The sequence below is a fragment of the Heteronotia binoei genome, chromosome 21 (assembly GCF_032191835.1).
Source record: "Heteronotia binoei isolate CCM8104 ecotype False Entrance Well chromosome 21, APGP_CSIRO_Hbin_v1, whole genome shotgun sequence".
NCBI lineage: Eukaryota > Metazoa > Chordata > Lepidosauria > Squamata > Gekkonidae > Heteronotia > Heteronotia binoei.
The window spans coordinates 31,187,636-31,203,574 of record NC_083243.1 but is presented as its reverse complement, the minus strand read 5'-3'; the positions used below and the strand labels follow the sequence as shown (position 1 = coordinate 31,203,574).

At 44.3% G+C, this 15,939-nt stretch overlaps 1 protein-coding gene across 1 annotated transcript in view; it reads left to right on the top strand.

Moving 5' to 3' along the window:
- Positions 1–236: 236 nt before the first annotated feature.
- Positions 237–15,939, top strand: part of LOC132589973 (cholesterol 24-hydroxylase-like) — a 29,504-nt gene continuing 13,801 nt past the window's right edge. Inside the window, exons 1-8 of the mRNA XM_060262779.1 lie at positions 237–450; positions 2,304–2,381; positions 7,111–7,192; positions 7,835–7,908; positions 8,836–8,922; positions 10,923–11,061; positions 13,479–13,589; positions 15,608–15,764. Of these exons, the coding sequence (XP_060118762.1) occupies positions 314–450; positions 2,304–2,381; positions 7,111–7,192; positions 7,835–7,908; positions 8,836–8,922; positions 10,923–11,061; positions 13,479–13,589; positions 15,608–15,764 (865 nt within the window). The 5' untranslated portion in view covers positions 237–313. The remainder of the gene's footprint in view (positions 451–2,303; positions 2,382–7,110; positions 7,193–7,834; positions 7,909–8,835; positions 8,923–10,922; positions 11,062–13,478; positions 13,590–15,607; positions 15,765–15,939) is intronic.

Below are 15,939 nucleotides of genomic sequence, written 5' to 3'. Positions count from 1 at the left end.
GGCTCTCAAACATCTGCTATTCATGTCTTGCATTTTTCAGACATCTGATGTGTATTCTATGCTGCTCTTGATCAACAGGGACTTCCTGCGCCCCCCTCCCCCCCCCCCCCGGCAGCTGCTGTTCTAGGGGTTAGACAGCCCTTGCTCTTTAGCATTTCGCCCACTTTCGCCGTTCCCCGCAGGGCCTCTTTAAGCCACACCGCCTCTCTTCCGCTTGGTTCCGCCCAGCCGCGCGTTACGCCAATTTGGAGCCGGAGAAAGGGAGGCCTGGGCATTGCTGCTGTCAGGGGGATCCTGCTGGCCCTTGGACGCTATGGAAGCGCTGGAGGCGACCTGGGGCTTGCTGCGCCTCTTGCTGGCCGCGGCCTTCCTGGCCCTCGGCCTCTATTGCTGCTACGTCAAATACGTCCACCTGAAATCCGATCACATCCCCGGTCCCCCGAGGGCGAGGTAAGAGGCTGGCGGCGCTGCGGAGCCCAAGCTTGCGTTGCGAGAGCCCCTTCCCACATCCAGCACAGCACCCTGGGAATTGCTGGTGCCGCTAAAGCTGCAGGGCTCCTCCGTTGCGTCGAGCGCACAACGTCAGAAGTTAGGGGGCACGCTGTGTGACCCAGAAAAGTCTCGTCACTCAAGGGATTGTTCTGAGCGTGCATTTTGTAAGGATGTGTTTTGTTAGTATGCCGATGGGGTGGGATGTCATCGCCTGGAAGAGACAAGAGACCACGTACATGGTTTGGAAAGGACTGTATCCTCCTGGGCGCCCTTTACTCTGTGTAGCCAATACTTTCCCAACTCCTCTGTTGGAGCTGAAACAGAACATATATGAAGAAGCCTCTGCAGAGGAAGTCCTGTTTCGTTTTTTGCTTGGAGTGTTGCAATCACTTGTAAACCAGCAGTTTCGCTTTCCAGCCTATTCTTGTTTTATTATTCTGGAACTTCAGGAAATTCCCTCCATGGATTTAACCCCCCAGTAGAATGTGGTGTGGTTTAGAATGGTGGATAGGGATGTATTTCTTGGGTGTGGCGACGGAGGCGACACAACACTTCACAACCAATCATCCCACGGTAAAGAACATGCTTGACGGGATAGATGGAGGGCAACAACTGGGTCTCAGTTAATCACTCTCAGGATTCCACAATTAAGGATACATTTACACATCAATCTTCATTGTTGACATACTTATTGTCTTGACATGTCTCCCCCCACCATTAAATCCAAAAAATGATAGCCATATAAACTAAGTGCGTTATTCCTATTTGGTCTTTACATCTGTTAGACATCTTCATTATGTTGTACGCTAACTGCTGCTCACTCTCAATGGTAACTTCCATTTCAATGTATCTGAAGAAGGGTGCATACGCACAAGAGCCTATACTTTGAATAAAACATTGATCTTAAAGATGCCACTGGACTCAAAATTTATCCATCTGGAATTACATAGGAAACAGAACTTGCTGGATTTTGCATGACAGTTGCCCAGGGAGGCTGCCCCTGTGCATGATTAACTGATTTGCACAGCTGGCATTGAAATGCCCATGAATACAACTGCCAGATGTTGTTACTGACGTACAGGTGTTGAACTGCTTTCTACAATGACAGTGCAGTCCTAAGAACACTTTCTCAGGAGGAAGCTCCACCGAGTAGACATTAGTTGCATTCTGAGTAAACCCGCTTAGCATGGTACTGTAAAGTTGTGTGGAAGTGCATAACCCATAGCACCTCAATTTGACTAGTTAAATAAAGGGGTGTGCAGTGAAGCATCACCCTGGTCAGCAAAAACCCAAGCTCCCCCCCTGCCTCTGTACAGACATTCTACATGCATATGTTTATTGGTTAAATCTGAGCAATTCTGCCACAGTGAATGTAATATATAAAATGATAACACAGTTTTGATTAGTTCAGTGATTTCAACGTTAAAGTTGAATTCCGTATTCAAATATACTGCAGGCCATACCTGCTATAATTATGATGAAGCTGGGTAGCTGTGTGTTGTTGCTCTTTTCTATAATTATGGGAGTCTGTTTTGGGTCAGGTAGCACTTTCTTTGATGCAAAATTTCTGTAATATTTTCAACATTAATTTTTTCTTGCCTTTCAGATGGCTAGGAATTGTGTGTTCTCACATATGTAGAAAACTGAGGCATTAATACAATTTTAAATTCTGAGTTATGCGTGATTATTTATGTTGTTAAAGCTGTGAAATAAATTTAGGCTTGATAAAGAAGGTGTGTATTGTGTGTATATATGTGTATGCATCTATGTGTATGTGTGTCTATATATAAAGGCTTTTTTTTAATTTGCAGCTTTTTCCTTGGTCATCTGCCAGTCGTTTGGAGAATGTATAAAAAGAAAGAACTGGCTTATGATCTTTTTCTGCGTTGGTAAGTTTTTAACAGTTTGAACAAGCTAGGAATGCCAGTTAAGACCAATGATCCCTGTAGTAGCTCAAGGATCTTTTATAGGAAGTGTACAAGAAATTTCGACTCTTCAGTTTCTGGCAATACAGGAATTTGGATGTGAGTTTCTCATTAAGTGTCTGAGAATGGGGTATTGATTGGCAGATGTAATGATTTACATGGAGTTTTCTTATTGGATTGCCTTATATTATTGGCCATTATAATTCTGTGGGTGTGTATAATTTGCATACTTCTGGCAATGCTTTTGAGAAGTGAGAAGGATTATAGCAGGGGTTTGGGGGAATCATAACTACCTATCCAGAAGAGGCCTCAGGTCCCAGGAAAAGAGCAAGATGGCCAGCATCTTGGGTGTGTGGTTTGGATCCAGGAATGTACAATACAGAGGTTAAACTTTGAGTGCTGTTTTTGTGGAGAAAAACGTATCCTGAGGCAGGGTGATGTGATTACCTCATGGAACAATGTAGTGGTTGGATTAGCTGGAAGTAAAACAATGTGTTGGGAAAGGCTGAATGGGACTCCCAGGAAAAGACAAAATATGTTGTCATATTTGCATCTATGTGTGGGGATGGATTTTGAAATGTAAACAGGATTTGTTAATGTTTCTATTGAAATGTGGCTTGGAATGTGAGATATCCACTGATGATCCTTGTTTGCTGAAGAGAAAAGGCTATCCAACTGTAGGAATTAATTAAAGTGATAGGATTAGAAAGGGAGGACCCCCAGAGAATGGGTTTTCGGGATAAGGATGAATCTTACCTTTTCTGTGGACTCCACTATAGATAGAAATACCTTTTTTGTTTTTAGATGCGGGAAAAATGATTAACATGAAAGATGCTCTAGAACCACCTCCCAAAATAGCAAGTCAGATTTGTGCAAGCTGCCAGAAACCATTGTATTCAGTCCTACTCCATTTTAGTGTGTACTGCACAATTCCAGGCCTTACTCTGGCCCACTCCTGGGCTAAACAAGGCTGGCAGTTGTACTTAAAGAGAATTGGGGGTGAATGATTACGAGGGGTTGCTTTTTCCCAGTGTGCCTTTTGCAGGGGTACATATGGGGCCTAACTCAACAGCGAAGAAATAAGAATAGTGTTCTCAAAAGTATTTTTAATATGTTTATCACTGTTTTAGTAAGGACAAAACAAAAACAGGAAGGAAATACATCCTCTACTTCTTAACACTGCTGCTTCCATTTTAATTTTAATATTGTGTCAGTTGTGTTTTCCCCTTGTTTTGGAGTTTTCCTTGCACTTGGAGGTGAAGAGGAAAATATTTTTTTCCTTCTGTACCAAGGGGTTTCCCTGGGAATGCAGAAACCTCACTCTTGAGTGATGATTGCTAAGGTTTGTTGTCTTTGTAACTGGCATAGGTGGGGGTCACACAATTTGGTAATAGGAAGAAGAAGATGAAGGCCTGCAAGGAACTGAAGGTGGGGGGGGGGAATCCCACTCCAACCCTCCAAAATCTCCCCCCCCCCAGGTGTCATGCAGTGCAATCCAAAGTGGAACCTACTCCCTGCTCTCAACAGTCCATTCCTTTCTGAACATCTTCAGTCCTCACTTGGACATTTTAAAGTTTTCCTCCCAAAATTTGGTTCATTTACTAATGGTGCAATCCTAAACATTGAAATCAATGGGCTGAGACTAGAGTAGCTTTGCATTGGATTGCTGACCAAACAGTGACAGTTCTACTACAGCAAAGCTTCAAAGGAAGATTACAATGCTAGACTCCAGAACTGGAATTCATTGACAAATCCACAACTATGAAACTCTCCTCCAGGACTATTAGGGGTCTAGGAATAATCCTAATCCTATTCTCTCTTTGTGAATGTTGCATGCTATCAGGTTGCTTCTGATTTATGGCCTCAAACTGTCTTATCATTAGGGTTTGTAGAATCTTTCGGGCTCAAGTGCCGTGTTCTGCTGGAGAAAGTTTTTCTTCCAGACGTTTCATTCTCAGCTGCGGAGAACATCCTCAGTGGCGTTGCAGCCGGAGCAGGCGTTCTGACCTTCAATGCACAGCAGCCAAGAAGGTCAGAACGCCTGCTCCGGCTGCAATGCCACTGAGGATGTTCTCCGCAGCTGAGGACGAAACGTCTGGCAGAAAAACTTTCTCCAGTAGAACACGGCACTTGAGCCCGAAAGATTCTACAAACCCTAATGATGATGCCAGCCGTGAAAACCTGAAATCTTTGATGTCTTATCATTAACAGCCTTTTTCTACTGCCTTCAAGTTTTTCTAGCTGTATTGTCTTTTATACACTGAGTCTTGTCTTCTCATGTGGTAACTAAAGCATAATAGCCTCAATTTAGTCATTTCAGTTTCTTACAGTGTTTACTTTCTGCTATGCTTCCCAATCCCCAGGTCCCAGCGGGGGATTCTCCGGTTTTACAGGCTTCCCCCCTCCCCCAGCCAGCTGGCCGGCGAGGGAAGCTCCTCCCCCCACAGCCACCATGTACCTCTAGATCTTGGGCAGGACCTGCAAACAGGTCCGGTTTTAAAATGTGTGTGTGCCTGTAAATTGGAGCAGGAAGTACTTCATGGGGAAGGGTTAGAAACAACAGACCTCGTCAGAGTGCAGCCCCTGCGTTTGTTTTGCTTTCGTTTCGGACAATGAGTGTGTGTGTAAAAGAGCAGCATAGCCCCTGTACTTTCCAGACCTCATTGTGGAGGCACCAGAGACTTCTGCTTTGTTCTGCTTCAGACCAACACCGCTGCCCACTTGCTCCAGAAACAGTTAAGCGTGTGTGTGAGTGAGAGAGAGAAAATGGGGGGAGGGGAGGGAACTTTATTATTCCCTTACGAGACTTATTCTCATAGGAAATAATGGAGAATTGATCCACGGGTATCTGGGGCTTTGGGGGGGGGCTGTTTTTTGAGGTAGAGGCACCAGATTTGCAGCATAGCATCCAGTAACTCTCCCCAAAATACCCCCCAAGTTTCAAAAAGATTGGACCAAAGGGTCCAGTTCTATGAGCCCCAAAAGAAGGTGCCCCTATCCTCCATTATTTCCTATGGAGGGAAGGGATTTAAAAGATGTGTGGTCCCTTTAATTGTGATGGCCAGAACTCCCTTGAAGTTCAATTATGCTTGTCACACCCTTGCTCCTGGCTCCATCCCCAATGTCTCCTGGCTCCACCCCCCAAAGTCTCCTGGCTCCACCCCCAAAGTCCCCAGATATTTCTTGAATTGGACTTGGCAACCCTACATTCTGCACTTCCCACCTCATAGAATCATAGCGATGGAAGGAACCCCCAGGGTCATCTAGCCCACTCCCCTGCACAATGCAGGAAATTCACAAATGCCTCCCCACCACCACCCTTAGTGACTCCTGCTCCATGCCCAGAAGATGGCAAAAAAAAAAAGCAAACAAAAAAACCCCCCAAACCCTTCCAGGATCCCTGGCCAAATTGGCCTGGAGAAAAATCGCTGCCTGACTCCAAAGTGGCGATAAGCATTTCCCTGAACATGTAAGAAAGGGTGATGAGAACTAAGTACTGAGTCAACCCTTCCTGACCTCCCTCTCATGGTCTGTGTATATCTCTGTGTATATCTTCTAACTCTGATAAGAACATAAGAGAAGCCGTGTTGGATCAGGCCAATGGCCCATGCAGTCCAACACATTCAGAAAACCCGCAATAAGCTTTGCAGAAGCCAGATCAAAACACTATTCCGGATCAACATGTGTGGAACTCTTTTCAAACTCCGAAATACTTTGTCAGCATGCTCCGAGGCAAGAGACTTTGCAGAATCAGCCTCTGTGTCACACAGTGGCCAAAAAAACCAAGTGATATCAGGAGGTCCATCGGTGGGGCAGGATGCTAGAAGCCCTCACATCGTTGCCTCTCCCAAGCACCAAGAATACAGAGCATCACTTGCCCCAGACAGAGAGTTCCATCAATACCTTGTGGCTAATAGCCACTGATGGGCCTCTGCTCCATATGTTTATCCAATCCCCTCTTGAAGCTGGCTATGTTTGTAGCTGCCACCACCTCCTGTGGCAGTGAATTCCATGTGTTCACCCTTTGAGTGAAGAAGTACTTCCTTTTATCCGTTCTAACCTCACTGCTCAGCAATTTCATTGAGTACTCATGAATTCTGGTATTGTGAGAAAGGGAGAAAAAGTACTTCTTTCTCTACCTTCTCTATCCCATGCATAATCTTGTAAACCTCTATCATGTCACCCCTCAGTCGACATTTCTCCAAGCTAAAGAGCCCCAAGCGTTTTAACCTTTCTTCATATGGAAAGTTCATATAAACTTATTCTCCCCCCCCCTTTTTTTTTTTTTTTTGCATTGCACCTTTGCATTCAGTTGGCCCTTCTTGGTAACACCTTCTGACCTGGATATAAGAGCTCTTGGATCTTCATTCATTCTTGTGTTTGACAAAAGATTTTTGACAAAATTTTTGTTGGTTTCTAAGGTGCTACTGGGGTTGAACTTCTTTCTGCTACTACAGACTAACATGGCTACCCGCCTTAAACTGAACCTTGTATCTAGGGCGGGATACAAGGTTTAAGTTAACTGACCAATTGGTAATCTTGTGGTACATCAAAATGCTCAAAACTTGCCCTTTGAGGCAGCTGTCCCCTATGCCTCCGATGTGGGAAATGGGAATACATTGTTATTCTGTAGTCTGGGTTGTGGAGTTGGTTTTTTTCTATCTTTTAAAACAATCTTTTTGTATTAATGTAGGGCTGAGGAATACGGACCAATTGTTCGTGTTAACATCTTCCACAGAATTGCAGTACTGATATTAAGCCCTGAAGGAGTAAAGGTATCTTATGAGATATGTGCCTCAGCTCACAATGCAGCCCTTATTCAGAACTTTTGCACTGCAGTCACACACACTAAATAATGCACTTCAGTCCACTTTCAGTGCACTTTCCAACTGGATTTTGCCAGTTCACACAGTTGGGAAGTGTATTGAATGTGGAATGAAAGTGCATTATTTAGTGTGTGTGATACACCACTTTGCGACTGAAACTACAGATGGGTGTACCAGCAAATTGCATGTTGGCTCAGTTTTGTTTTGTTCTTCTCCCTGTACTTCAAGTGGGGTAGGATAAATTTCCCCAAAGTTAGCTATCACCTCTCCTTGCATATGGACTTTCTCCCTCAGTTTGCAAAATGAAGGTATTTAAAGTCTAAGGGGAAAGATGGGCTTCTGTTTAGCAACCACCCTCTCAGCTTAGCCCTTCCAAGTACTAGTCAAGGTAGTGTGATGGAATCTGTCATCCCACCAGGTGACTGACTAGCCAGAGTCTGAAACCGCATCCAGGACTCTGACATGGGAAGGTTGGCTTAGATCTCCCTAAATGTCAGATCGTTTCCAAATGTTTTACTTTATCCAGGGCAATAATACCTGACATATTTCTTTTTTTATGTGAAAGTGAATTGACCTGTGATTTATCTTTAGGAGTATCTGATGTTGCCACAATACCCAAAGGACCGCATTGTATATCGTGATTTTAAGAATATGTTTGGTGTAAGGTAGGTTAATTTAAAATGATACTTGATGTTTGGGATTTAAAAAATATTAACAATTGAATAAAATTGTCAGTTTTCGGGGGAGAAGGAATGTTTTCTGATGCTGTTAAGCAGATACCTGTTGTTATATTACTTCATGATGAATGTAAAAATTCAGCACAGAGGGGGGAAAACATAATCCCATTTCTTGTGTTTATTGCTGTCATGATCCAGGGCCTAAGGCCGAAGCAGCAGCCTTAAGGAAGCCTCTATTCCACAAAGACCTGAGGACTTGTGTAAATTTTGCAATAGCACTACATTACCCAGGCACTTTCCAAGCTTCAGGACTGGACTGGGGGGGGAATGGAGGGAAAACAGGTACCAGTCTTTGTCAAGAAGGCAGAGCTCTGACAGCATATGAAGCCCTGCATAGTGAGGGAGGTGTTGTTCATTCCCTGAATCTGAGCAGCAGTGAGGCTGCGTTTAGAGGGAATCGGTCTCTCACCCACAGCGGGGTGTGTCTGGCCTACTGGAAGTAGAAATGAGAACTAATAAGGCAGGTGCATTAGGAAATTTCGATGTTTCCCATCTGGTTTCTTCCCTGAGTGGTTGTAGTGTCCCTGTGTTAATTCTGCCCCACTGTGTAACTTTTCTCCTATTACTAGTATTTGTTTTATAAAACATTTCTGGTTCACTCTGCTGAGTTCTTCATGCCTCAAATTCAGGGCATTTCATGGTTTCAAATTACTTAACTATGGTTTCAACCATGGTTTGCCCACTTTGTGCCTCAGGGTGGACCATGGCTAGAGGAAACAAAGAAATGAAGAAAGAAACTGTTAAGTAAGCAGGAAAGAGTGAACTTGAGAATGCCTTCCTGATCCTCCACACCATGACTCAGAGGATCGGAAGACGATATCTTTACTGATACTATATTTTTCTGTATTTTTTCAGATTTTTAGGGAATGGCTTGGTAACAGATCTTGACTATAACCACTGGCATAAGCAGCGGAAAGTCATGGATCCAGCTTTCAGCCGAAGGTGAGACAAAATACTTGCTTGAAATAGGCTATTGTTTTCTTCTTCCTTTTTTTCAGATTTCAGTCTGAATTAGTAAATTTATATTACTCTTCTGTTTTCTCAGAATCAGTTTCTACTCAGTTCTGTAAGATTTAATGGAAATTATGTTGTCCAAGATCTGATCCTGAATTGTAGCATCAGAGAGTTCAGCCCCGGAAATCAGCAGAGAGGGACTCCCTCTGGGTGTAGTAGTGATAACAGCATTGATAAACAGAAAGCCAAAGGAGTACAGGAGTAGGACAATAAGGCTCTACTACTGTGATGTTGAGATCAATCACAGGAGATGAATCTCAGATGTCTCATGGAAGTGGCAGACGATGTATTTACTTACTTCATTTATGCCCTGCCTTTCTCCCCAGGAGGAACCCAAATTGTACTTCTCCTAACCTCCATTGTATCCTCACAACAACCTTGTGAGGTAGGTTAGACTGGGAGTGTGTGACTGGCCCAAAGTCATCCAGCAAGCTTCTTTGGTAGCATGCAAACTTGGATCTCCCAGATCCTAGTACAACACTTAGAAGTTCAAGATCTCAAAGAGGAGGTGTCAAAAAAACCCTTTCTCTGCCATAGTGGACAAGATTGACCTAGATAAGCCAGTGGTTTGATCAGCTATAAAGCATTATATTCATATAGTCATCTTTAAAATATCCAAGACTTGGGATACTAGCTGAAGGAAGGAGCTTGAGTGAGGTACTGTAGAGGGAAAGAAATCTGTGTAGTGTGTGGCCCTGCCTAGGGAACTTAGGAAAGAGTCAACATCAACTTCTTAGATTATACTTTTGAAATGGCACACAAGCGGCTTTTGAAAACTTAAAAATGTTTTATTTAACTTGGAAGATAAAAGGTCAGGTGGAATCAGGTGTAGGATGAATGAGGTGAATAAGAAATAAAACTGAAGAAACTTTGTATTCATACAAACACTGGATAATTTGTTGCCAACAAGTTTTTCTTCCATTCAACAAGGTCTTTAAAACTTTGAGAAGAGAGGCCTTCTTTTTAGTTTCTGCTTAAACACTCAAGCATGTTTCTGAGTTTCACTGACAAATAAAGTTTAGAAGGCAGGAACATACAACCAGGTCCCCCAAATCCTTTATACATAGAGTAGGAATCACTCCTCTTTTCTAGAAATGATCTCCCTTAACAGGGCAGGGATCACTTCTCTTTACTAGAAACTCTTTTCCTGTTTTGGCTTAAATGAGGATCCTCCTTGATCCACTCACTCCCTTAGCCTCCTTCCCAGTTCACGGTCAGTGCTTAACTGCTCTTCTACAACTGTCAGTTCCCAAATGTCATTCCTTAACCAATTCCCTCAACAGAATTCCATTTGAACAACCTGTCACTCAAAGGTTATCAGACTCTGTTAGGCATTAGCCCTTGACAGTCCATCAGAGGGTCAAATGGAGAAAGAGGAAAAAAAGGTTACAGCATGTCTTCCCAACTCAGCTATGAAGTGTGGCATGTGGATGTGTCTACTGTTACCTTCAAAAGGGGAGCTGAACTTCCTTGACATCCTGCTACTCAGACTTCTTTTATCCAGTGCCAGAGATGAGAGGTGCTGAAACAAAGAAGTGTCGTTGTCATCATCATGGCTAATTTTTGCCTTGAGATGCTAGAAGGAATATTCTGATCAGGGGAAGGAACTCCCAGTGGAGGTTATAATATCTACTTCCTTGCAGGCTTTTAAGATTAGTTGCACAAAGCTAGAATAGATGGGATGAAATTAAAAGGAGAGGGGTGCCCTGCTGCAGAGACAACCTCCAACAAAAAAATAGTACTTGGAAGAGTCTCCTTCTGCATGAATCTCCAGGCTATCTCAGAGAGTCAACTGGAAACCTGTTCTGAAGAGCAATGATTGTGTCTCTGTATGATGACCTACTGGATACACCCTGTTTATTCACAGAAGGCAGTCTTGTCTCACCATAAAGCATCTTCCCCAGCAGTATTTTTTTTAAATTGTCCAGTTACCTGATTGGCTTGATGGAAACCTTCAATGACAAAGCAGAGGAACTTATGAAGGTGTTGGAAGAGAAAGCCGATGGAGAGACAGAAGTAGATATGATGAATATGCTGAAACGGGTCACTCTTGACATCATTGCAAAGGTACTAAGTGGATGAACTTCTGCTCATAACAAGTAAAACTGTTGGTCCATTTGTGGCTCAGTGGCAGAGCATCTATTTGGCATGCAGAAGGCCTCAGATTCAGTTCCCACGACGGAAGAGCTGCTGTGGGGTACTGTTAAGACTAGGGTAGTCAGGGACACTGGCCCAGGAACTTGAGCAATGGTTACTACCATAAGCTGCTAAATTAGGAGTTCTCAACATGGTGCTCATGGTCACCATGTCGCCTGCAGACACCTTTTGTGGTGCCATCAAGTATTTTTAGAAAGGGGGTGGGTCCAGATGGGGCTTTTGCCCAGCAGATCTTCTTATTGGCTGTGGAGACAGACTTTTTATCTAGTCACAGGCCAATTAAAATACCGAAATTTAAAAGCTTCAACACAGGGATAGAATCTGTGCTATAATAAGGAATAAGACAGACAATTGTCTTAAAATGTTAAATATGAAAAATTACATAGGACTCAAGATGCAAGTTAAAACAGATCATCTTAAAACTAAGAAGCAGTAAAACTAGTCTTTTGGATGCTATAGCAGGTAGCGCACAACTGTGGAGATTTTTAAAAAGTTGCTTCAGTAATAGCCGCCACCTAGGCTTCCCAAACCTCCCGCTCTGGCGGGAGACTTCTGGTTTCGCAGCCTCATCTCCCGCTCTTCAAAACTCTGGAAGCGGGGGTGGAGGGGGGGGGGAGAACATACCTTTAGGCTTCATGTTGTAGAGCTCCTGAGCCGTTTGCAAAATGTCTGCCCCTTTAAGGCTGAGCAGGAAGCTGGAAGCAGAAAGGGCTTCTGAGAACGGCCCCTCCCTTTCTTTGCTTTCGTTTTCACAGGAAGTAGATTTGTCCAGAGGAAGATCTGGTAAGTGTGTGTGTGAGAGAGGGGGGGGGCAGGGGATTCCCTAGTTTGGAGGCCCTCCCCCCTTTAGAAAGCGGGGGCGGGGGAGGGAAATGTCTACTAGGCACTCTATTATTCCCTATGGAGAACGATTCCCATAGGGAATAATAGGAAATTGATCCGTGGGTATTGGGGGCTCTGGGGGGGGCTATGTTTTGAGGTAGAGGCACCAAATTTTCAGTATAGCATCTAGTGCCTCTCCCCAAAATACCCCCCAAGTTTCAAAACAATTGGACCAGAGGGTCCAATTCTATGAGCCTCAAAATATGGTGCCCCTATCCTTAATTATTTCCTATGGAAGAAAGGCATTTTAATAGGTGTGCTGTCTCTTTAAATGTGATGGCAAGAACTCCCTTGGAGTTCAATTATGCTTGTCACACCCTTGTTCCTGGCTCCACCCCCAATGTCTCCTGGCTCCACCCCCAAAGTCCCCAGATTTTTCTTTAATTGGACTTGGCAACCCTACTGCCACCACAGCACAAGGATCTTCAGTGCGTTAATGTGTGTGTGCGCCAGAAAATATGTTAAAACAATATGTTCAGTGGTCATTTTATAGAAAAATAGGTGGTGGAGCTCATTAGCATAACTCATTAGCATATTCTCCTAGCCAGAACAACCCAGTGCAAGAAAGGAGAGCCCAGAGTGAGTGAGGTCTGCTTGGGCTGGCTAGAGATTCATGTGTGGGTCAAAAGGCCAACAAGCCACCTTCCACCCAAAATCACATAAGAAGTGGAGAAAGGGTGGTGTGGGCTTCTCCAGCAGTTAATGAGGGCTACTGGGGGCATGGCAAAGCCCCTGGTGGCTGGCTGGCTGGCTGCCCGCTCTCCTAATCCAGGGATTGTTATGCAGCTGCACCTACTATTCAATGGACAAGGTAGGTAGGGAGAAAGAGGGAGAACCATCAGAAAGGTTCAGGAGCTGCACTCCTGTGAGATCTGAAGCCTGAATATGTTCATTTCAAAATACATCCTCTTAAACAGAGCTTCTACCTGAATTGTTGAAGAGTTATTAGAGTTAATACATACCTCAGTCCTTGACATTTTGGCTCTGCTTCCTGTGGCAGCCATTTTGTAGACGATTCCACCTTCTGAGGCAGCCATTTTGAGGCTGCGCTCACCACCTTTCCAAAGGTGCCTGCAGGCTTTAAAAGTTTGGGGACCCCTCCACTACATATTAGTGGATGAGAGGGAAGCTTGGAAAGACTGAGGAGCTGTGCTTGAGAAAGCGCAAACCCCAATCCCTGGAAGCCATTTGATGGCCCCCTTCTGGAAAATGATGTTTGCAGTCTTCCCTCCATAATAATAAGGGCTAACTTCTGCGTGTCCATTTGTCTGTGGAATTTTCAATTTGCAAGAAACCATTTGCTTCACCATTTTGCATGATACAGAATTTGCACAGATAATGAAATAGAACAATCCCAGTAATGAGATACTTATGTATAAATCTGCTCTCCAGCTACTAAAGGTATTCAGATGTTTGACTAATCTCGTTTTTCTCAATATAATCAGGTAGCATTTGGCTTAGAACTGAACACCCTCAACGATGACCTGGCACCTTTCCCACATGCTATGTCTCGGATCGCACAAGGAATGGTTGAAGTGCGCAAACCTTTATTCAAGGTCAGTGAAGTCTCCCTCCCTCTTTTGAAGTCTCCCCCTGTGCAACCTCACCCCAGTTATTAGAAGATTTTTGGATTTATATCCCGCCCTATACTCTGAATATCAGAGTCTCAGAGTGGTCACAATCTCCTCTACCTTCCCCCCCCCCACAACAAACACCCTGTGAGGTAGGTGGGGCTGAGAGTGCTTTTACAGCAGCTGCCCTTTCAAGGACAGCTTCTATGGAAGCTATGGCTGACCCAAGGCCATCTCAGCAGGTGTAAGTGGAGGAGTGGGGAATCAAACCCGGTTCTCCCAGATAAGAGTCCGCACACTTAACCATTACACCAAACTGGCTCTTATTAGCCAAGAAAAAAAGGCAAGGGGGGGGGGATTAGTTTTTATTGATGCATAGTGAAACCCCCTCTCAACTTGCACTGTAGCCCTAGCCCAAGGGTGGCCAAACTGTGGTTCAGGAGCCACATGGGGCTCTTTCACACACATTGTGTGGCTCTCCAGGACCCCACCACCTTGCTGGCTGGCTTGGGAAAGGCATCTAAAGTTAAAAGTTAGTTTCTTTCCACCTCTACCTCCTCCTCCCTATTTGCCTTCCTTCCTTCCAACATTTGATGTTCATGTCTTGCGGCTCTCAAACATCTGATGTTTATTCTATGTGGCTCTTATGTTACGCAAGTTTGGCCACTCCTGCCCTAGCCCAAACGGAGGTCCTGTACATCTGGTGCTTCTCTTAAAACAAAACTCCAGAAAGAGCCTCACATTCTAGTTTGGCCATTAGTTTGACCTGCTTGTGCCCAGATTTGTATTCCTACTTGCCTGCAGGCCACAAACCCATGCCAACAGGGGTGTTGACCTAGTGTTCTTTGACAGTACATAACTGTTAACTGGAGAGGGAAGCCCCTGCGAACACAGGTTCTGTATTTTAAAGCTGGATGTTGGACTGGCACTGGTCCCATACCTGCTTCAGACTGACACATGCAAAATTGCTAAGTGGTGTACAATAATTTTTTTTGTTAAAATCACAAGGTCCTTTCCCAGGCTTAGAATCTGAAATCAAGTAACGGCAAGGGTGAAAATGCATGGTGCATGAAGAAAGGGCAGAAAAAACAAATCCCAGAAGCAGGAGACAGGGGAACGAGCTGAATGAATTAAGACAAGGAAGACCTGAGAACAGGTCTTGCAGGAATCCCTTATTAGAATGCCCAGACTTTAGAAACCCAAGAGTGCGTATTCATGATCTCCTGACAGCTATGGCATAACTAACCTGGAAAAAGATCAAGATGGATAGCCATGTTGGTCTGTTTGCTGCAGTAAAAAACAGCAAGAGTCCAGGAGCACCTTAAAGACTAACAAAATATGTAGCAGGATATGAGCTTTTCTGAGTCACTGCTCAGTTCAGTGTCTCATACCCTGCCACATATTTTGTTAGTCTTTAAGAGAGCTAGTTTGGTGTAGTGGTTAAGTGTGCGGACTCTTATCTGAGAGAACCGGGTTTGATTCTCCATTCCTCCACTTGCACCTGCTGAAATGGCCTTGGGTCAGCCATAGCTCTCGCAGGGCTGTCCTTGAAAGGGCAGCTTCTGGGAGAGCTCTCTCAGCCTCACCTACCTCACAGGATGTCTGTTGTGGGGGGGGGGGTGGGGAAGGTAAAGGAGATTGTGACTGTTCTGAGACTCTGAGCTTCAGTTCAGACTGTAGGGCGGGATATAAATCCAATATCATCATCTTCTACTGTACTCCTGCTCTTTTTAACCTGCAAAAAGTAATCTTACATCCCTTTCTTAAGAACAAAAGTGCTTTGCAGGATCAGACTGCAGTCCAGGTAATTCAGACTTGTTTGTCAGATTCCCAGCAACCTGCAAGTGCTCCTTGATCCACCAAAAATGTACCAGGGGTCTGACAGTCTACCTTCAATCTCTCCCTGCCTTGACAAGGAAGCATATGGCTTAAATCACACCCTCTGTCATGCCATGTTTTGCTGTATGCTTCTATGCTCATGATAACATCTGTTATCTATATAGTACATCCCAGGGAACAGAAAAGTGGTGAAAGAGATTCAAGAAAGTTTGAGACTGGTACGTCATACTGGGAAGGAATGTATTGAGCAGAGGTGCAAGGCTATTCAGAATGGAGAGGAGACTCCTTTGGATATTCTCACTCAGATCTTGAAGAATGCAGGTAGGAAAGAAACCACTGTTTGGTGTCTTCATATGTGAATGTAGGGAGAAACTAGGAAGAATCCTGCTAGTTAACAGCAGCTGAGTAACACCTTTCTGAGTTTGCTTTCTTTTCTGGACATAGGTATTTTGGCCTGGGTGTTCTTGTGCCAGAGCAAGAGCCTAAGGGGAGAACC